Source organism: Cavia porcellus, unplaced genomic scaffold (assembly GCF_034190915.1).
Source record: "Cavia porcellus strain 051 isolate PalLab524CR breed Dunkin Hartley unplaced genomic scaffold, mCavPor4.1 scaffold_16, whole genome shotgun sequence".
NCBI lineage: Eukaryota > Metazoa > Chordata > Mammalia > Rodentia > Caviidae > Cavia > Cavia porcellus.
The window spans coordinates 64,418,718-64,438,749 of record NW_026947499.1 but is presented as its reverse complement, the minus strand read 5'-3'; the positions used below and the strand labels follow the sequence as shown (position 1 = coordinate 64,438,749).

Below are 20,032 nucleotides of genomic sequence, written 5' to 3'. Positions count from 1 at the left end.
TCTCAGTCCGGGCCGTGACCCAGGTCAAGCATACCCCACCAATCCTGCTTGAGAAGGGAGCAGCTGACTGAAAGTCATCACTGCTCCTTATTCTCGCCAGTCTGCTTGGCCCCAGAATGTCATCTATTGGAGCCCCTTTTTCTGTGGATTGGTTTTATTCCCATCATCACCACAGGTCGATGCATGTTCTGCGCCCGCTCAGCTCTCCATTTGGCATGCTGACCCCCAACCTCAGCGTGAGTGCATCTCCAGTGAGTTGAAGTGGCAGCAGGCTTTCAGGTAGCTCAGTAAGTCTCAGCTGTGTAAGTTCAAGAGCTGCAGCAAGAGCACCGAGCCTTTAGCTACTCCAATAGTAGCACCGGGACTGTATGTTTAATTGGTTTCTTTCAGCTTAGTTTGTTCCTGGGTCTGGTGGATCCATCTCCCTGTTTGGGACTCCCCACACTGTACTGGTTTTGGAGTCTAAGTTGACTATCTCAGGGAGCCTCTGTAGCCTGCTGTTATCTATCCACCATCTTTATTCCCAGATGATCAAGACATTTTTAGATCAATAGACTCTGATAATTTTACAGTTTTGGGTCCAAGGCATTTTAAAGTACAATTCAGAGTGTCCTGGTTCATTTTGTTGCACTGGTCAAAAGTATCATGAGTTATTTTAATATTACATGCTAGGTTTTTTTAATCACTAGTAGATTGCTTCCCTCCTGTAAGAGACATGGTCTATTTAGAGCAGCACCAACTCTTCCCTCCATCTGAGGAGGGACAAATATCTCATAATTGTCCTTCTGGGTTGAAAATGTTCTCTCCACTCTCTGTCTATTCATTCACACCCTGCATGAAAAGGATAGGGGCTGACAACACAGTGCTCCAATTACTCTGTGCTGCACAACCTTGGACAAGTTACAAACTCTTCTTAATTCCCAGTTCTTACATCTGTACAATGGAAATAATGGTATTTCTGTGTAAATTGGTGGGGACACTGCGGGCAAATATAGGAAAAGGGGGAATCAGCACAGTTCACAGCCTAGTGTCCACTATCCTGTGAATGGTAATAATTTTTATCAGCTCCCAGAACCTTAGCAGTCCAGGGCTCCTACTGCAGTTCTCTGTCACCAAAAGAAAAAAGAAGGAATAGATAGCATCAGTCAGAGGTCAACACAATTACTCTCTAAAGAGCCAGATAGCAAATGTTTCAGATTGTCTCTGCTGCCACCGCTGAGTTTCAGTTTTAAAATGAAAGCAGTTTCAGACAATGCATACATGAATGGATGCAGCTGTACATCAACGAGACTTTACAAAAATAGATAGATGTTCAGGGTCAAATTTGCTTCCCAGGCCATAGTCAGCCAATCCTCACTTGTAGGCCTCTTGGATCTTCTTGAGTCAAGTGTGGTAAAGACACCTGGGATACTTCTCAGGATAAGCCAGTGGGAGGCAAGGATTAATTCCCCTGTCAGGGTGAAGGAGATCAGAAATCAGTACATAAATATTTATCATATGACTTTCTGAGGAATAAGTAAACATGAAAAATACACCATAAAGCACCCGGTGCTTAGTTTGTTTATCTCTCATTCAGGATGTAACTTCAACTTCAAAACAGAGCCTTCTCTTTTATTAGACATTTTCCTTGGGAACTCAGCTCACCTTTGATTTTTGAAGCTCTAGAAATAGTTGATAGATCGACTGCACTTGACTTCTACTTAAAAGTTATTTCTCTAGTAGTTTGACTACAAGGAAATGGATGGTATCTGGAAAGCATAAGAAATCATCCCTTTTCTTTTCTATTATTCATATTAATAGAAAAAAAGACAAATGACAATCTACAGTCAGTATCCACTTGTCAATGCTACCAAACATGCGGTAGAACATGTTTTTCCGAAAGGAGTGGCTAAGTGTGAGCCCTCAGCCAGGGGGGCAAGAACCACTTCTGAGCCTTTCTTAGGGTCCCTACTTGGAAATGGAGTTGCATGGGAAATTCAGATAGTTCAACGTGAGCACTTAAACACAGCCCAGTACCTATCCAGAATCATACACAGTCTTTCTTTCATCCATAAACTTGCAAAGGACCTCATTTACATTGTGCATCATTTTATATTTTGAGACTCAAAATGGCTTGCACCATAACAGCTTTTACGATTTAACCTATGCCCATTCAAATGGGGTGGATGTTTTATTCTGAGATGACAAGGTGAGGTTCTTACCAAATTTCTCTTTTTTGTTGTTTTACAGTTTTCTCCTTGTCTTTGGTTGCTTGATTTTGTCAGTGTTTTCTACCATCCCTGAGCATACAAAATTGGCCTCAAGTTGCCTCTTAATTCTGGTAAGTGAAACATTTGAACAAGAACATGCATAAAGTTTATATAATTACTGTTTATAACATTTTTGCTATGCATCGTATCCTACAAAATGTTCTATCTGAGGAATAAAAATAATGTTACTTTGAAAAATGAAAGTTTCAAAGGTCACTGAAACCTACCAGTTTAGCTAGTAGTCAGTTTTCAGACAAATATAGAAATATTCAATATTGCTATTAGGCAGCAGTATCTTTGGCCAAAGCACTTCATATAAAAAATGCAATATTTGAAAGCAGTTTTAATTATGTTTACCTCTGCCAATAAAAAAAAAATGTTAAGAAGAGTCAGTGTCATGACTGCTTCTCTTATTGCTAAAGGTTGCAAGGGAGTGAGACTTTCCAATAACTGCAATTTAGCAGAAGCTAAGTATAATTGGCCAAGAACTATGAGAATATGGTACTTCATAAGGAGACAGAAGGTTCCTTCGTGCTCTTTTCAAATAACAGACTATATCATGAGTTTCTCTGGTAATGTAGTTACCTGGTGAGAAATTCTGCAGTTTGCTTTCTTTCCATTATGCTGTCAATCCTCAGCCACACAGAATTATTCAATTCACTTTCCAATGGAAAAAGACCCTCAGGTATTTTAGTCTGCATTATTCTGGAACTTTTTTAAAGCTCTTATGTTTTCTATTATAATGAAACTTATCATTGTATATCAAAATTACGTCTGATTGAAAATTTGGTTCATTTTCATCCATTTGACCTGCTCACTTAGTCTAAAATTATCAGATCTGACAATCTCAGAACTACCTGCATGAACTGGAACAGTTCACTTATGTAAGCCCTAATGGAATACAGGGGAGGAGAGACCATTTAAAATGTTTTATGTGCCCCTAATAAGCAGAGATAGGTTATGTACAGCAGTAAGCATTTAATATGAGAAGAATACTATTACTATGAAGGAGAAAACCGAAGGATTTCAACTCCTGTAGCCTGAGAAGAGGGCAGATGCTTTTATTATCTTTGTTTTCAGATGGCTTATTTGTGCTTGGGGTTGCCAAGACATCAAGTCATTCAGCCATTATTAGGAGGAAAGCATCTTTGAGGCTGAAGCAAATTTATTCCAATTTGTTTCCATACAAATTGTGCTCAGCAGCCTATTTCTAATGTTAATGCTGCATTTGTTCTTTCAAACCTCAAGGTAAAGAACAGAGACCAAAGCACACATAAGGGATGTTCTCCATTTACAGAGTTTTCATTTGAGTGATAAGCAGGACAGAGGTAGTAAAACATGACCTCAGCCCAAGGTTGAAAGTGTCACTGGCTTTAGGTCTTCATACTTAACTATAACCAGGAACTTTAGATTAAAAATACAAATATAATTTTCAGATTGGGGAACATGAAAAAGTAGATCTACTGCATGATCAATGGTTTTTATTAGAAATAAATCAATCACAAGGTAACCCAGGAAAAGTTTTCTTTCCTATGTCAAGAATTCAAAATATTAGGTTATGTCTTCCAAATCTCTGAAACAGAAATCCAGTCATTGTCAATGACTTTCTATATGGTTCAAAGAAACCCATGTAACTACAAAGCCCAAATTTGACTAGAATTTTTACTTTAAAAATCTGTTTAACAGTAAACAACTGATCAGTGTTCAGTAACTGGAATGTATTTTACTGATAAAAAGAAAGTACATACCACCAATCAGGGTGTGTGTGTGTGTGTGTGTGTGTGTGTGTGTGTGTGTTGCTAGAAACTAACCTCAAAACCTTCACTATGGCAGGTAAGAGGCACTCTTATCATGAGCTCTAACACCAGTCTCAAAGTTGTCAATCTCCAATGCTTTTGGACTTAGGAAAGAAGAAAGGAGGGCTGGGGATTTAGCTCAGTGGTGAAGTACCTGCCTGGCAAGCGCAAGGTTGAGAATTCAATCCCCAGTACCACACACACACACAAAGAAGAAGAGGGCATACAGGGACCAGTGTGTCCTCAGACATCTTATTCACAGAATCTGGTTCTGTATGCCCTCTGCTTTTACCCCCAAGTCAAAATGACACAAACGGTAAATATTTTGAATCAATTCAGGACATTGATGCAGCCATAACAGCACAACTAAATCAAGACATTTACAAGAGGACCTCTGGATCTGCTTCAGAAAGTGGAAAATGTGATAGGGCAGGGATCTTCAAAGTGAGTGAGATCGTTTTGTTTTGTTTTGTTTTGTTTTGTTTTGTTTTGTTTTGTTTTATCAGAATTAATGGCAAAGATTCTTTTACTGTCAAGTATTTTAAAAATTAAAATATACTGTATCATATCTTTTCCACTCACAGTGGAATGAAGTTAAATATTAATAACATAAATACAACTGAACTGTTCACAAATTTGTATAAATTAAGCAACACATTCTTAAACAATGTGTTCAAAGACAATGGATCAAAGAAGAAAGAAAGAAGAAATAACCAAAAACTAATAAAATACTGGAGATGAACAAACCCAAAGCATAACGTGTCAAAACTTAAAAGGCATAGTTAAAGCAGTGCTAAGGAGAAAATTTATCACTTTACATTATCACATTAAAGAACAACAAAGATCTCAAATCTATGAGCTAGTTATACAATTTTTAGAACAACAATCCAAAGCTAGCAGTAGAAAAGAAATAATAAAGACCAAAAAATGGATACATGAAGGTGAGAATAGAAAACAAAAATAAAATCAAAGATTGGTCCTTTGAAAAGATTGGGAAAACTGACACACTTCTCGCTACATAATCTAAGAGAAACAAATGGACAATTCACATCAATAAAATCAGAAATTAAACGATTCTACAGAAACAGGATTATGAGAGTGCTGTCAACAAATTTAATAATTTAGATGAAATGAAGAAATTACAAGAAACACAAAACCCACAAAGCCCACATCATGAAGAAACAGAAAATCTAAATAGACATATAACTTGTGAGAAAATTCAACCAGTAATCAAAAATCTTCTCAAAAACAAGAAAGTGTGAAACTTTATGGTTTCACTGATAAATTCTAATAAGTATTTAAAGAAGCACTAACATCAGTCCCCATCAAACTTTTCAAAAAATTACAGATGAGAGAATACTTTCTGATTTGTGAGGCACCAGTATCTTGATGCCAAAGCTACTACATGAAAAGAAAACCACAGATCACAGCCCTTATGAATACTGATGTAAAAATCAACAACAAAATACTATTAAACCAAATTTAACAACATATTAGAGGATTACAAAGAGTGACAGGATTTATTTACTGGAATGGAAGGCTGGCTCCAAATACAAAAAAAATCAATTAGTGTAGTTCACCATATTAGCAGAATAAAGGAGGGGAAAACATGATTTTTTCAACTGATGCAGAAAAGGTATTTGACAAAGTTCAACACCCTTTCATAATTAAAACAAAACATCAACAGCAGCAGGAAAAATCTCAACACACTAGGAATAGAAGGAAACTACCTCAATATTATAAAAGCTAAATATGGAAAACTCAGAGCTAACATATTTATGGCCAAAAAAACCACAAAAGTTTCTTCTAAAATCAGGACCTCGGCACCTTCTTTTGCTACTCCTATTCAGCACAGGACCAGAAGTTCTAGCTAGACACAGCAGGCAAGTAAAGGAAATAAAGAGCAGCCAAATTGAAAAGGAAAAAGTAAATTCACCTGAGTTCACAAATGATAGGATGTTACATATAGAAAACTCAAAGATTCCATAAAAATATGAGATAATAAATAAATTCAGAAAAGTAGTAGCATATGAAGTTGACACACAAATATGACTATATTTTCTTATATTCACAATAAAAAGGGAAAATTATGAAAACATTTCCCTTTACAGTCGCATGATATGTAAATATTTTGGAGTTTACTTACCAGGAGGATAAAAGTCTTATACAATGAAAACTACAAAATAATTCCAAAAAAACAGAGACATGAAAAATGAAAAAGTCCACAAGTCCATCAATGTATCTTTATCAAGAAGTAATATCCAAGATGATTTATAGGTTATATGTAATCCCTATTAAAATCCCAGAGATGAATTTTTGCAGAAGTATAAAAATTTATCATGAAATTCATATGGAATCTCAATTGACCTTAAATATTCTAAGCAAAAATAAAACTAGATGACTCACAATGCCTGATTTCAATACTTATAACAAAGGTACAGTAATCCAAATAGTGTGGCATAAAGATATTCAGGTACACCATGAAACAGAGTTCAGAAATAGATTAGATCACTATGCATGGTCTTGTCACATGATTTTTGTCCAGGTGCCAACATTCAGTGATAAAGGACACTCTTTTTAACAAATAGAGCTGGAAAAACCAACATACAAGAGAGTGAAATGGGTGAAAGACCTAAGTGTAAGACCTAAGACCATAAAACTCTTAGAAAAAATATAAGCCAGGAACAGTATGGCAGTGAATTTGACAACAGTTTCTGCCACCAAAAGCACAGGCAACGAAGGAGAAGTACACTGATTGTACTTAATTAATATCTTTTATTTTACAGAAAAATTACTAAAAACAATGATATGAAATTTCAAAACACGAAATAGAATAACAATGGTTACTACATTGTGTATTGTTATTTTCAAAGTACTTTCTCAGATTACAAGATGTATGAAAATACCTATATATCTGATCAAACAATATAAGTACAAGCCTTTCTTGTCAGTGAATTAATAGAAATTAAGTTTAGCTATCTTAATTATATATATTTAGTTAATTTTTCTTTTGCCTTTCTTCTTTTCTCCTTTCCTCCATCACAGTTTCTCTTTCCTTTTGAATGATTTCTTCTCATTTCACGGTATCTATTGTGCGTTTTGGACCTTACTTATTTGTTCAATTTCTCACACTAGTGAAATACTATGATGTTTACACATATGAGTCTGATTTAATTCAACTTATGCATATGGTCTCAAGTTGCATCCAGTTACTACACAAGTCTTGAGTTTATCCTTTTTTATAGCTGATTAGTACTCCATTGTATAAAAATAGCACATCTGTTTTATCTATTCCTCATGGGATCTATTCCTAATGGGCATTTGAGTTGTTTCCAAGGCTTATCTATTACAAATTGTGCTGCTATAAACATGGGTACACACATATTGCTGTGGTATGATGTTTTTAATTCTTCTGGGAAGATACCCAGAAAAGGAACAGATGGGGCATCTGATCCTAGTTTTTTGAAGAATCTCCTGAGTTTCCTGATTTCCACAGTGATTACACCAGTCTATACTCCCACCAACAGTGAAGAAGAAGGGTTCCTTTCTCCCCACACCCCTGCCAGCATTTGTTATTGGTTGATTTCTTGATGATAGCCATTTTTTCTGGAGTTAGATGTAATCTCAGTGTCGTTCTAATTTGCATCTCTCAAATGATCAATGATGTTGAACATTTTCTTATATATTTATTTGCCATTAGTATCTGTTCATGTGAGTAATGTCTCAGATGCCTGTTTTTGAATTGGGTCTTTGAATTTAGGTTGTCTGACTTTTTTCAGTTCCGTATATGTTTTAGATATAAGTCTTATATCTGAGGGACAGCTAATTTTTCCCACTTTTCAGATTGTCTTTTCACTCTGTTGGTGATTTCTTTTGATGTGCATAAAATTTTTAAAATTGTGTACACCTTAAGACAGTTTCAGCAGAATAGAAAAATGACTCATAGAGAGGAAGAACATATCTGCAAATCATATATCTTATAAGGGATTCATTTCTAGAATATGTAAAGAATTTCTAAAGCCCAACAACAAAAAAATAGCCTACTTCAAAAAGAATCAAAGATCATGGATATATTTCTTTCTCTCTGTCTCGATCCTCTGTCTGTCTCTCTCTTTCATCTCTTTGAGACAGGGTTTCATTATGCAGTTCAGGCTGGCCTTGGGCTCACTTTGCAGCCCAGGCTAGACTCAAATTTGCAACAATCCTCTTGTCTCAGCCTCCCAAGTGCTGGGATTACAGGCATGCACTACCACCCCCGGTTTATGGATATATTTCTCCAAAGAAAATATACAGGTGAACAATAAGCACATGAAAAGTAAGTCATCATCACTAATCACTAGAAAAATGCTAGTCAAAACTATAATAAATATCATTAGAATGGCTTTCATCAGAACGGCTATCAAAACATAATAAATATTGTTAAAGAATTGAGACACTTGCTTCCTATTTGTGGAAATGGGCAATAAATAGCCAATATGAAAAATAAAATGGCAGTTCCTACAAAAACTTAAAGCAGAATTACCATATCATGCAACAAACCCACACCTGGGGTTACATCCAGAAGAACTGAAAGCGAGATCTTGAAGAAATATTTATATACTCACTTTCCTTGCAACATATTCACAATGGCTAATACGTGGAAATAACACAAGTATCAAGGCTAATGAATAAGCAAAATGTAATATAAACACATTAGTGAATGCTACTCAACTTTTAAAAAGGAAATGAATTCTGACATTCTACAATATAGATTAACCTTGAGAGGGCACACATTATGCTAAGTGAAATAAGCCACTCACAAAAAGAAAAATACTGCATACTCAGAGTAGCAAAAGATCATAAGAATATAATAGGTTGGTGGTTTCTGGGAGGTGGTGTTAATTTCACAAACTCGTCAAAACTAAAAGGGTATTAAAAAGTATTTAAGCGGGTATCTGTCATTTATTTGACTAATTGATTTCTTATTTTAAAAACAAACAATATAACTATTACCCCCTTCATTTTACCAAATGGATAAATAATTTATGCAAGATAATAAACCAAGTATAAAACAGAAACATGACCCAAGACTTGCAGACTGAAAGCTTGGGATATCTGCAAGGGATGCATCTCATTCTCTTGCTTCTTTCAATGTTGACAAATGCATTTGTACCATTCACTAAAGCCAAGCTTCTTCTTGTTTCCATGAATGTCAAGTGATGCTTACAATACTTTTACCTAGAACAAGGTATCTACATTCAGAGTTACCACAAATGAATATGTCAGTTTGGACTACTTGATGTTTGTTATGTCAAGCATTCTAAATATTTTTGCAAACAATAGTCTGATCCATGTAGTAAATAAATGAGTGTAAATTTTCATCTTCTAGTCCCAGCTCACTTCGTCCAGGTGAGCTATTAAATTCTCCTATTTCCAGATTAGACTATTGTGGAAAGTTTTGTTTTGGCCTCATTGGCTAAAGGCTGTATGTTTCAGCACTTTGACCCTTATTTTCCTAACAATGATACTATTTGAGGTGTATTTTATCCCACTTGATACAACTTCTTGCCTTCCAGATTAATTTGAAAGTTTTTATTTAAGACAATAAAAATTGTTTACCACATTGAAAACAAACTCTTCATTATATGAAAGCCACAGATACCTTTTGCAAAATTCTCATTGTAAGGGATCATTTCTAAATTGCCCACCCATACATATAAAAAGAATGCCACTATCAATTTTAATAAGACAAAAATTATCTAGGTGTATCCTCTACTTTATGTGATGGAAAGACACCAGACTTCAGGTGGGTTGTAATTCAAACATGTAGTCCTGCAGCCAAGTTTTCCCAATATCTGGTTGTTTAACACCTTCTACATAGAACACATGCCTATTTGCCACTTATACTTCATGTAACAAAACAAACATGGGTTTGCTGTTTTCTTGCATGGTGAGTTGCTTCTTAAAATGTACACATACAACCAGGGTAGATCTAATTTTATTGTAAATGTACTGGCAGAGCTTATGTTATGGTGTGTGTCTAAGTGTCCGCCTCAAAGTCTCATGCAGTCATGAGAGCTGACATCTAGAGTTTGATTGATTCATTGTCTAGGGCTGGGATTATGGGTGTCAGTGGTACACCTGCCCAGCGGCTGGTAGCCTGTATAAGATGTAAAGGAGAAAAAAGGTTTGTACATTCTCTCTTCTCCTTTTTACTCTTGTTACTTTTGATGTCTTCCACTGCCATGAACTGTTTCCCTGTACCATGCTACTCTGCCTTGGAGCCAGCCAAGTATGGACTGAAACCTCCATGAACTGTGAGATAAATAAACTTTCCCCTCTTTAATTTTGGACATTGGTTATTTTATCTCAACAATGAGAAAAAAGTATTGAAGACAGCTTACTATTTTTAAAAAATCTGCAGTAAATTCCTTAGTAAAGTGAAGATTCTCTTTGAAAAGTGAATTACAACTACATAACTAATCTGCTACATGTTTGGTTTAGTTTGTTTGTTTAATGTGGCTGCATGTGTTCTTTCCTTTTATCTTTGTGTAACTATCCAGTATATGAAGTGTACTGAAGTATTAGATCTCTGTTGTCAGTACTGGGTAGTGTGGGGTGGAGGTTGGGCGGGGGTAGTGGGCAGTCAGCCACTAAAACATTTGTGTTCCAGTCCTTACAAAATAGAAATGTTTGCACATGAAATTATATGGATTTGATGTAGAATGAGATTACATTACTATTTATAAGCAAAGCTTCTGGTACTCATCATTGTAAAAGAGGATAACAGAGCACAAGAATAAGAATCCATTCAAGGCTATCAAATCTTATATTTGTAATAGAAATGACAAAGCTCGCGATATTAAGCAATCACGTCTGAGGAATGAGTGATGCATCTTTAGATTTCTCGCGTCCCTATAATTTACTGCAGAAAGCTCTCAGAATATCCAAATGAACATTGAAAACTGCAATTATTTCCCTTTGCTTCTCTTTCATCAGAGAAAATGGGAATAAACTGTAAAATGATTCATGGAGACCAAAGACCCTCATCAATCTACTGATGACTGAAAAGAAATGGCAGGAGTAGTCAAACACCTACACTGCCTATTAACTGAGGGATAATAATACAGTCAGTCATTTTCTCTGTGAAAAGTATTTTCTCTGTGAAAAGACATTAACTGAAATACTAACTCAGAGAAGAGTTGTTCAAGTTAAAGAAAATGAAACTGTGTCTGAAAAAGACAATGAAGAAAAGAAAGAACTGATGATGCAAATGTTAATATCTATTTTAGTCTAGTCTATATTGTGGAAATTCTGTAGAATATTGGTTTCTAAGACTTCATGAGTAGCCCAGGAAACACTCTTGGTGTTACCTTTGCGCCACTCTGAGTCAGTCTACACTGATGCTTAGCCCAATAAAAGGACTTGAACTGAGGGACAAACCAAGTGGCAAGGCTAACTTCATGCACTTCCTAGAAAACACTGAATCTAACAGAGATAGCAACAGATTACTCTTCTGCTACCATCTATCCAGTCTGAATCATTCCCCCATTAGAAACTTCCATTCAAAACTTCCTCATTCATGGAATGAACTTTTGCTTTAACTTTCTTTAGCACCATCTACCTAACACTGTATCACTTTACTGTCATTTACTCAACAAGTTCTAGGCGGTGCCAATATGGGCAAGGCATTCTGTCAGGAATCTAGGAATATAACAATAAAAGATACAGGCACAATCTCTGTTCTAGCTTTGCAGGCAAGACATACAACCAATAAACAAGCAGATCAGTATATCAAGAGTTAAAAGTAAACCAAGAAAATATTAGGTTTTATGAGGCACACTTAGATAGTGTGTTTAGAAAAGCCCACTGAAAAAGACAGCATTACCCAAAAGGTGAGTGACATGAGGAACCAAGCCACAAGGCTGTTGGAAGACATTTCTAAACATAAGGGGCTTCAAAGACAAACCTTCTAGAAAAGAATGTACTCATGAGACTGAGAGGGCAAGACCTCAGCCAAAGAAGGAGATAAGCCAGGGGAAACAATGGATGCCAACTAGGCTATAATTTCTTTCACAAACCCCAAAAATGATTTAGTGAAGACATTGAACATGGTGATGTCTGGTGGCAAATAACCAGTAAATATGTGATGAAAGGGGATGACCAGTTTTTAGATTCGCCTTCCTTGAAAAAGAACATAATGTTGAAATTGTCATTGTATCATGTAATTGGCACCAAAATTGAAACAAGACAAAGGACCTGCCTTAGAATGAACTGAATAGGGAGTAATACGATTGATTAGCACTTAGGACTATGATTGCAACCACTTAGGAAGCAGGTGAAGTCAGTTAAAATGCAACAGAGTCTTGAACCAAACAGAGCAAATGTGAAGCAAAGGGACGGGATACACTGGAGTGACATAGGTAGTTTAATGGCCAAAGCAAAACTGTGTGAGTCTTCTATAATTGATATGTGCTTTACAGAAAGTCTGGGCAGGGCTTTTCTCCTCAGAATGGAGGTGTTCTATGTCTCAGTTACTGCACAGTTACAGGTCACTTCTCTCCTGCCAGACTGTGTTCTCAGTAGCTCCCGTTTGTTCCTTACTCCACTAGTTGAGACCCACTATCATGTTCTACCTGACTCCAGAATTGATTTTCCAATTGGTCCCTGATCTTGTGCATTTCCATCAGTTTTTCCTTGGGTCCCACATTTCCATTCTCGTAATTTCTCCAGACCAGTGCCTTAATTCATTGCTATTGTAATATAAATGTCCCTTACGTGCTTCAGACAGTCCATCCTCCATACTTGGACTGGAGTTTTGAATATGAGTGAAACATTCTCCTGCCCTGGAAGAATTTATTGTTACAATCCACAATTTCTAAATCTAGAAAAAAACAGGGTTTGAAAATCATATGCTTATCCAAAATAAATGATGGAATTTGGAGATGAAAGAGAAAAGGGTTTGTCATTTTAAGAAATCCCTATTTCAAGATATATTCATGTAAGTAAATAGACCTACCTCAAATCATCTTTACTCCTAAAGAACACAAATAAGGTTTTGAAAAATTATTGTCAATGTAGGTTACTAATCATGCTCACATATTGAATATTAGTTTGGTACAAAAGAGGGGCTCTCACTATTCCCCATGCAGACACACATCAAGATCATAATTAAGGTGAGAAGATACATCATGCCTCTGCAAAGTAGATTAAAGAAAAACTTTCCAAGCTCTAAATGGCAGCTTGACAAACAACATTACAGGCTACATTCAATGAATATGCTGCAGAGCTGGTTTCCTCCAGGATCATAAATCACAATGAATCTACAAGCCATTACTGGAAAATGGAGAGCAGAAAAGAGACTGTAAGTGTTACACAACCCAGTCTTAGCTCACCAAAAGTAACCAAGGGAGATTAAGGGCTGAATTCTGAAAGTCCTCCTTGCACTGCAGAACAGCCTTAACAGAGCATAGGAAACTCCAGATGAGAGCACCCTGTGGGGAGGTCAGGAGGGTGAAAGGTGGGGGAACACTACCTAGGACCACAAGACAGGAGGGAGGACTCATTCTGATCCTTGCCCCTCACTCCTTGACTCTCCTCATTATTTTTCAAGTCAGGTGAAACCAAGTATAGATCAACATCAAATCAATTTTAAAAGAAACTTTTCAATATAATCAATGGTTGTTATATGTAGAAGGGCCAGTAAGCATTCCCAATTCTTTGAATTAATAGGAATAATAACTAAAGAATCTGTGGGTTAATTATGCACCTCTGAAGCTGGAGAGTTTTCTACCCTCTGCCAGTTACTTCATCTGCTTCCCTCCAGGAAGCTGAGTCACTCTCTGCCTGATCTTGACCTATAACCCAGAACAGTGGAGAAATGGATTCCCAGGGTCACTGTAGTCAGTTGAGGATAGGCATAAAAATGAGCTGTATAATGAGTTTGGAAAGCTTGTCAGTTTGCAGCATCCAAGAAAGAGCTTTGGAGAGCTCTAGGCTGAAAATCAGAAACAGTAGGTCAGTCATTCAGGGGTCCAACCTTGTGAGGACAAAGCTTCCCTTGAATCATCTTTGCAGATGAACAGGTTTTTTATTTTGAGCTGCTCATTGACTCATTTATTCTTTCGCTTGTTACTAAGAAAAACACCAGGCATGGTATGAGCCAAAGGCATGGCATACATTTATACATCAGCTATACACTGAGACACTCATATAGTTTTATCCATGACTGTTGACTCTTCAGAGTGTTTCCTAGTTAAACCAACTGGAGAATTTTCTGTACTGTGAAAACACATTCTACTACATTTCAGTAATTGTGAATAGAATAATGATGTCCATGTAACATAGAAGTTAGGGATAATTGTCTCAGATTACAACAACTCAACATAAAACACACTGCCCTAGCTGAATGTAGCAAACTTGAGGAAGTACAATACTGCTTCTGTCCACTGTATTTTGATATCTTCAGTATGTGTTATAGTTTGTGTCTGGCTGTTCCCCCCAAAACCTCAAGCAGTCATGGGAAGTGGGTTTTTCAGAGGTAGATAAATCTAGAGTTTGTGATTGATTCATAGTCTAATGCTAGGATTAAGTATCTGAGTGCTACCCCTGCCCTACAGTGGTTAGCCTGCATACGTTATGAGGGATGGAAGGAAGCTTGCTTTTCCTCCTGTCTTGTTGCTTTTGATAGCCATGAATGGCTGCGTCTCTGCCACAACACCCTACCTTGGAGCTCTACAGATTGCGAGCTAAATAAACCTTTCCACCTTTAACTTTGGGTGTTGAGTATTTTGTCTAGGAGAAAAAGGTAACTAACACATTACATCAAATGCATAACACTTGAATCAGTGTCTTCCTGATTTTAACCTACAGTGAAATTTCAAATAATTTTCATAATTAAAAGATTCCATTTTCTAATATTTTCTGTACAAGACTAGCTTCATACCAATTTCCCTTCCATGTTCTCATGTGCATCAGTCAGGACTTGCTTGTTGGTTGGTTACTTTTCTCTCATTGCTGAGACAAAATACCTGATGCCCCAAGTTAAGGAAAGGTTTACTTAGCTCACAGTTGGTGCAAGTTTCAGTCCATACTCAGCTGGCTCCAAGGCAGGGTGTGGCAGAGGAGTAAGCATTCACACTGGCAAAAGATGGCAAAAGCAACAAGTGCAAAATGGGGGGAGCAAGCCTCTTTTCCTCCCTTATATTGTATGCAAGCTGTCCACCTTCAGATGGGCGCAGCACTTACACTATCTCCATACTCTCCTCTTTCACAGGCTCAAGATGTTTACAAAGTGAGGACTCTGGCGCCCTGCTGAGTCACTTAGTTAAACTTCTAAACTTCTCAGATTGACACAATGAACAACATCCTAGAGTGGTAAGGGCGTGTCTTTTATGCCCCAAGATGTAGAACTGCACACACCCCAACATTCAGTCACATGTTGCACACCAAAACTAAACCATAACTGTGTGCTGTGTATGTAGCTTCTTGCCTTAAGTGATATTCTTTCTATTTGAAAGCCCAGTTCAACCACTTCTCTTTGCCACTTTGGTAATTCTTATTCATTTTAAAATTCTCAACTCAAGTTTTCCCTTCTTCAAAATTTTCCTGGACTCTCAAGGAGTTGTTATTCTTCTTTTGTCTATGTTCTGGAATCTAGTGCAGCTCAGCGGGAGAGGTTGGTAGTTGCAGATGGTTTATAACAGCATTCATTGCCATCCGGTACAGTTGTTGGTGTCCATCTACATTTTATTTTTTATAGATTGAAAACCATGTAAGACTAGGGATTGCACGTTAGTAGATTTTGTGTTTCCTAATATGAGTCACAGCAACCACCATGCAGGACATAATAAATATATGGAAACTGGATAACTTGACCATCTGATCCAAAGAACCCAACCTGTACTCCTATTTTGATTTGTTTGTAGCATTTCTATTTGTCTTTTCTTGATTATTTGTTCTCACTTTTCATTATCAATTTCTGTCACCAGGATGTAAGTTCTGTAACACTAAACTCTCCTTGTTTTGCTTATCACTTTAGCTCCAATGTCTAGAATAAATAAATTTTCAGTGCCTGAAATAAAAAATAATCTGAGATAAAACTTCCAACTACACAAAATGAGTAGCTAGATCCATGTTTGCTTTCCTGTACTAACAGGAGGGCTTTTAAATAGACTACTATATAGGATCAGTGCCCCCCTGGGGACATTAAACTACTCTGACTTCAATTAATCTTATAATTTTAGCAGTGTTAAACTCCAAAAACAAACTTTCCGTCATTTGGAAAACCTATAAAGTCTAGTAAAATTAACTAATATGGAACCTAAGTTTCAAAATCTAAAAGTGATTATTTGATCATTGTTTCCTCTTTGGTTTGCTCTTTCCCTTTTCCTACATTTCATTTGCCCTGAGTCTAGGCAAATCAAGCATTTAGATCTCTACATCAAATATTCTTATATATATCAAAGCAGGATGATCATTAATGTTAAAGAATGAGTCTGTAGTCAACATTAAAAATGAATAGAATCACATAACAATAATCACTGCAAAGATCTTACCAATTATTCAATACTAATATATTTTAATTGGAAAATTATTTAGTAATGACTGAGTCATCCACTAATGATCTCTAAAGGAAAAGAGAAAGGCTAATGTCTCTGAACAGCTTCCTATGCTAATAGTTTAGAACTTGACCAAACTGAACTTGACCAAACTAAAATGTCATCACTCCCTCCTTGAAAAAAAGCATTTCACATATGACCCATATTTAACGTACATCAACAAGTATTTCTTGCATACTCTCTCTGTTCTTGACTTGATGCTTTATCTTACCCTGATCACAATCACACTTAGGTGACAGGACCAAGAATAAGTAGAACTAGAAGCTATGTGATTCATAAATATGATGTGATAATATAAATGTAGAAAAGAGTGGTTACAACAGAGGAAGTGACTCATTCTCTACTGAGAGTTTGGAGTCCCAGAGGCGGGGACATTTAAACTGAATCTAGTATTATAAAGGCCTGGGTCAGTCGGAGAGGATTTTAGGGAGGTCCATTAGTTGAACGGGAAACTCAGGAATATTGGGACCAGATCTTTTTTTTTTTTTTTTTTTTTAATTTTATTTAAGGAGAAAAGAAAAAAAAAAGCAGGGAAAGGGTACAAGTTATACAGATTTACAGAAAAAAAATGAACAGTAGGAAATCACTAGTTAATGGATTACATATTGTCATCTTAGAAATAATTGTTCAAGTCACAAAATTAAAGCTTGTAAAGTGGACATTCCATCAATGATACTGCAAACAGTTCTGTTCATTGATCCAATAAAACTCTGTGATATCATTTTCTATCTTATACACTTAAATATACATGCAGTTATATAGTTTGGAGCACTTTCTTTTCCTCTCTTTTGTACCATGACTATTACACATTTTGGGTTTCATTGCTCCCATGGTTCTTACTACTTTTTTTGGAAGAGAGTAAAACCAAATGTGACATAACAGAACAGAATCGGTCAAGTCAAAAGGGTGGACATAATAGATAATGTAAAAATATAATACAAGGTGATCAACAATTGTTACCATAATGCCTCCCGCTATCTCTAATAGAATTGCCTATATCGTTAGTTATAATACAATTGAACAAAACAGTAAAGAATAAAACCGACAAAACCAAAACATTGGAGACATTGTAGGTCTTCAAAAGTAGATAAAAGTCAACAAGCATGGGCGTCATAATGAATCTCATTATCTTCACAGCTGATGCCTAGACTTTCGAACCTGATACTATCCAGCAAAACAGAATAGGGGAACATCAGTTAAAAACCAGATGGTGAGAGTAATACAGGGCTTTAAATCAAGGTAATGAAAAGTCAAAGTGGGTTACTATAATATATCCTGCTATTTTTTTCCTTTAATTAAAAGGATAAAGATAAAAAAGTAAATAATGGAGTGGAGATTGAGATAAAAGAGGGCATAACAACGAAACAGCGCAGATCAAAACATAACCATTTAAGCAGAATAGTGTTTCACCACCAGATAATCCTAACCTAAAAGTAGTTACCATATTGTCTCTTTCTTTGAAATCCTTGAGTACAACTTTGTATACTGTAGCATTAAGTATATCAAAACAATGTAAAACCATTCAAGAGAATGACAGCATTACAGAATATTTAGAATCGACTAACAGAAAATGAACAATGGTTTCTGTATAATCTCCTTGTCTTTAAAAGGTTTTTGCTTATACTATCGTACATAATAAAATCCAATAAGATACAGCCTATTTAGACCATTGGAGACAGGAGGACAAAAGCTAGATGAGACTTCAAAACAAGATGATACTAAATCAGTATTACCTATTAAGATGTCATTTTCTCCAAAATAGCTGTTCCTATCATCCAATCTTCTCTGCCTCATTTCTGTTGAGCTCTTTTTCTGTCAGTAGCTGTCAGTTTGTCTTCTTCATTTTGTTCTCTGCTCCATTCGTTGTGGCCTCTCTGCCATTATTTCTGGATTCTTTGTATTTTTCTTTTTTTAGAATATCCTGCAATACTCTCTGTAGAGTTGAATTGGTGGTTGCAAATTCCCCCAGTTCCTCTTTATCCTGGAAGCACCTTGTTTTTCCATCAATTTCCAGGGACAGTTGTGCAGGATATCTCAATCTTGGCTGGAGATTATTATCTTTCAAAGCTTGAATTATTTCCCCCCACGCTCTTCATGATTTGATGGTTTGTGCAGAGAAATCTGCTGTAATTCTGATGGGTGTTCCCTTGTAAGTGGTCTGTTTCTTGTCTCTGACAGCTTTTAATATTCTGTTCTTGTATTGAATTTCTGGAATTTTTATTATTATATGCCTGGGTGTTGCTCTGTTTGGGTTGTAGGTAGCTGGGGTCCTGTATGCCTCATCTGAGTATCTTTACCTTTTGCTAAATTAGGAAAATTCTCCTGGATTATTTCTGTGAGTAGCTTTTGTAGTTCACTTGTTTGTGTCCCTACTTCTTCTTTTATGTTCTTAATCCTTAAGTTATGGATCCTCTTATCATCTTCTTGTCTTTGTATTATTGCTGTTTGTTTCTTTGTTATTTTTAAGAAGTTTTTCATTTCATTCTCCCATATTACAAGTCTGCCCTCCAGTTCAGATAGTCTGTCCTTAGTTTCTTTCAAGCTGTTATGCCAGTCTTCGATAGACTTCTTAGTATCTTGGTAGTCCCTTTGAACCTGCTTCACGTATTCTATGCTTTCTCTGTTTTCTCCATCAAACAATTCTCCCCTTTTTTTCTGTTCTTCCATTCCACTACCTGTTTTTTCTTGGGTGGTACTTAGCATTTCTCTAACTATTCTGCATACTTCTAGCTTCAGGTCGTTGATAACTTCATTCCTGAATTGGTCTATGAGGCTCTCTATATGGCGCCTTATGTGTATTGGTGCGGTGTCTGCTATTGCCTGTTTCTCAGAATTGGGGGCCGAGGAGCCTTTCTTGTTGCTGCCTCTTCCCATGCTGCTTCTTCTTCTCTGTTCCTTATATATGCAAGCTTATATAAGAGGCCCAGCTTCTCTCCCAGTCAGCCACAGCCTGATCGAATTGCGCCAGTTAGGTGTTCCCACTCACCGCTGCGCACCAGGGAGTTATGGACCAGGCAGCCTACGCATCTCCCCTCCCGGCCACCATCAGGCTCTGGGATCTGGGTTGGGACAGTCTACCAGGTCTGCCGGCAGCGTCACGCAGGCCAGGCACTTTTCACCAATCCCGCCCGAGAGGGGGATGTGTGGCTGGAGTTGCCACCGCGCCCTGCTCCCGCAGGACTGCTCGGGCCCAGAAAGTCCTCTGCTGGAGTCAAACTGTGGTAGAGTGTCAGTTTCTGTCACTCACCTCACCACAAGTCAGTGCACACCTCCCTGCCCGTCCTGTTTTCGAGTCCGTTCGCAGATTGCCGTTCTCAGAGCTTCTGCGCATCTCTCTCCTTGCCGAGCCACTGTAGAGGCAGCCAGCGGGAAACCCAAATTGCGGCTT

General features: G+C 37.0%; 1 protein-coding gene across 6 annotated transcripts in view; it reads left to right on the top strand.

Annotated features, from left to right (window-relative positions):
* Kcnq5 (potassium voltage-gated channel subfamily Q member 5) overlaps positions 1-20,032 on the top strand; it is a 513,487-nt gene that overhangs the window by 328,202 nt on the left and 165,253 nt on the right. For 5 of the 6 annotated variants that reach the window (XM_063226942.1, XM_063226945.1, XM_063226943.1 and 2 more), the window contains one exon: positions 2,230-2,320. The exons of the other annotated variant lie outside the window; for it this stretch is intronic. In XM_063226942.1, the coding sequence (XP_063083012.1) occupies positions 2,230-2,320 (91 nt within the window). The remainder of the gene's footprint in view (positions 1-2,229; positions 2,321-20,032) is intronic. 6 annotated transcript variants of the gene reach the window in all.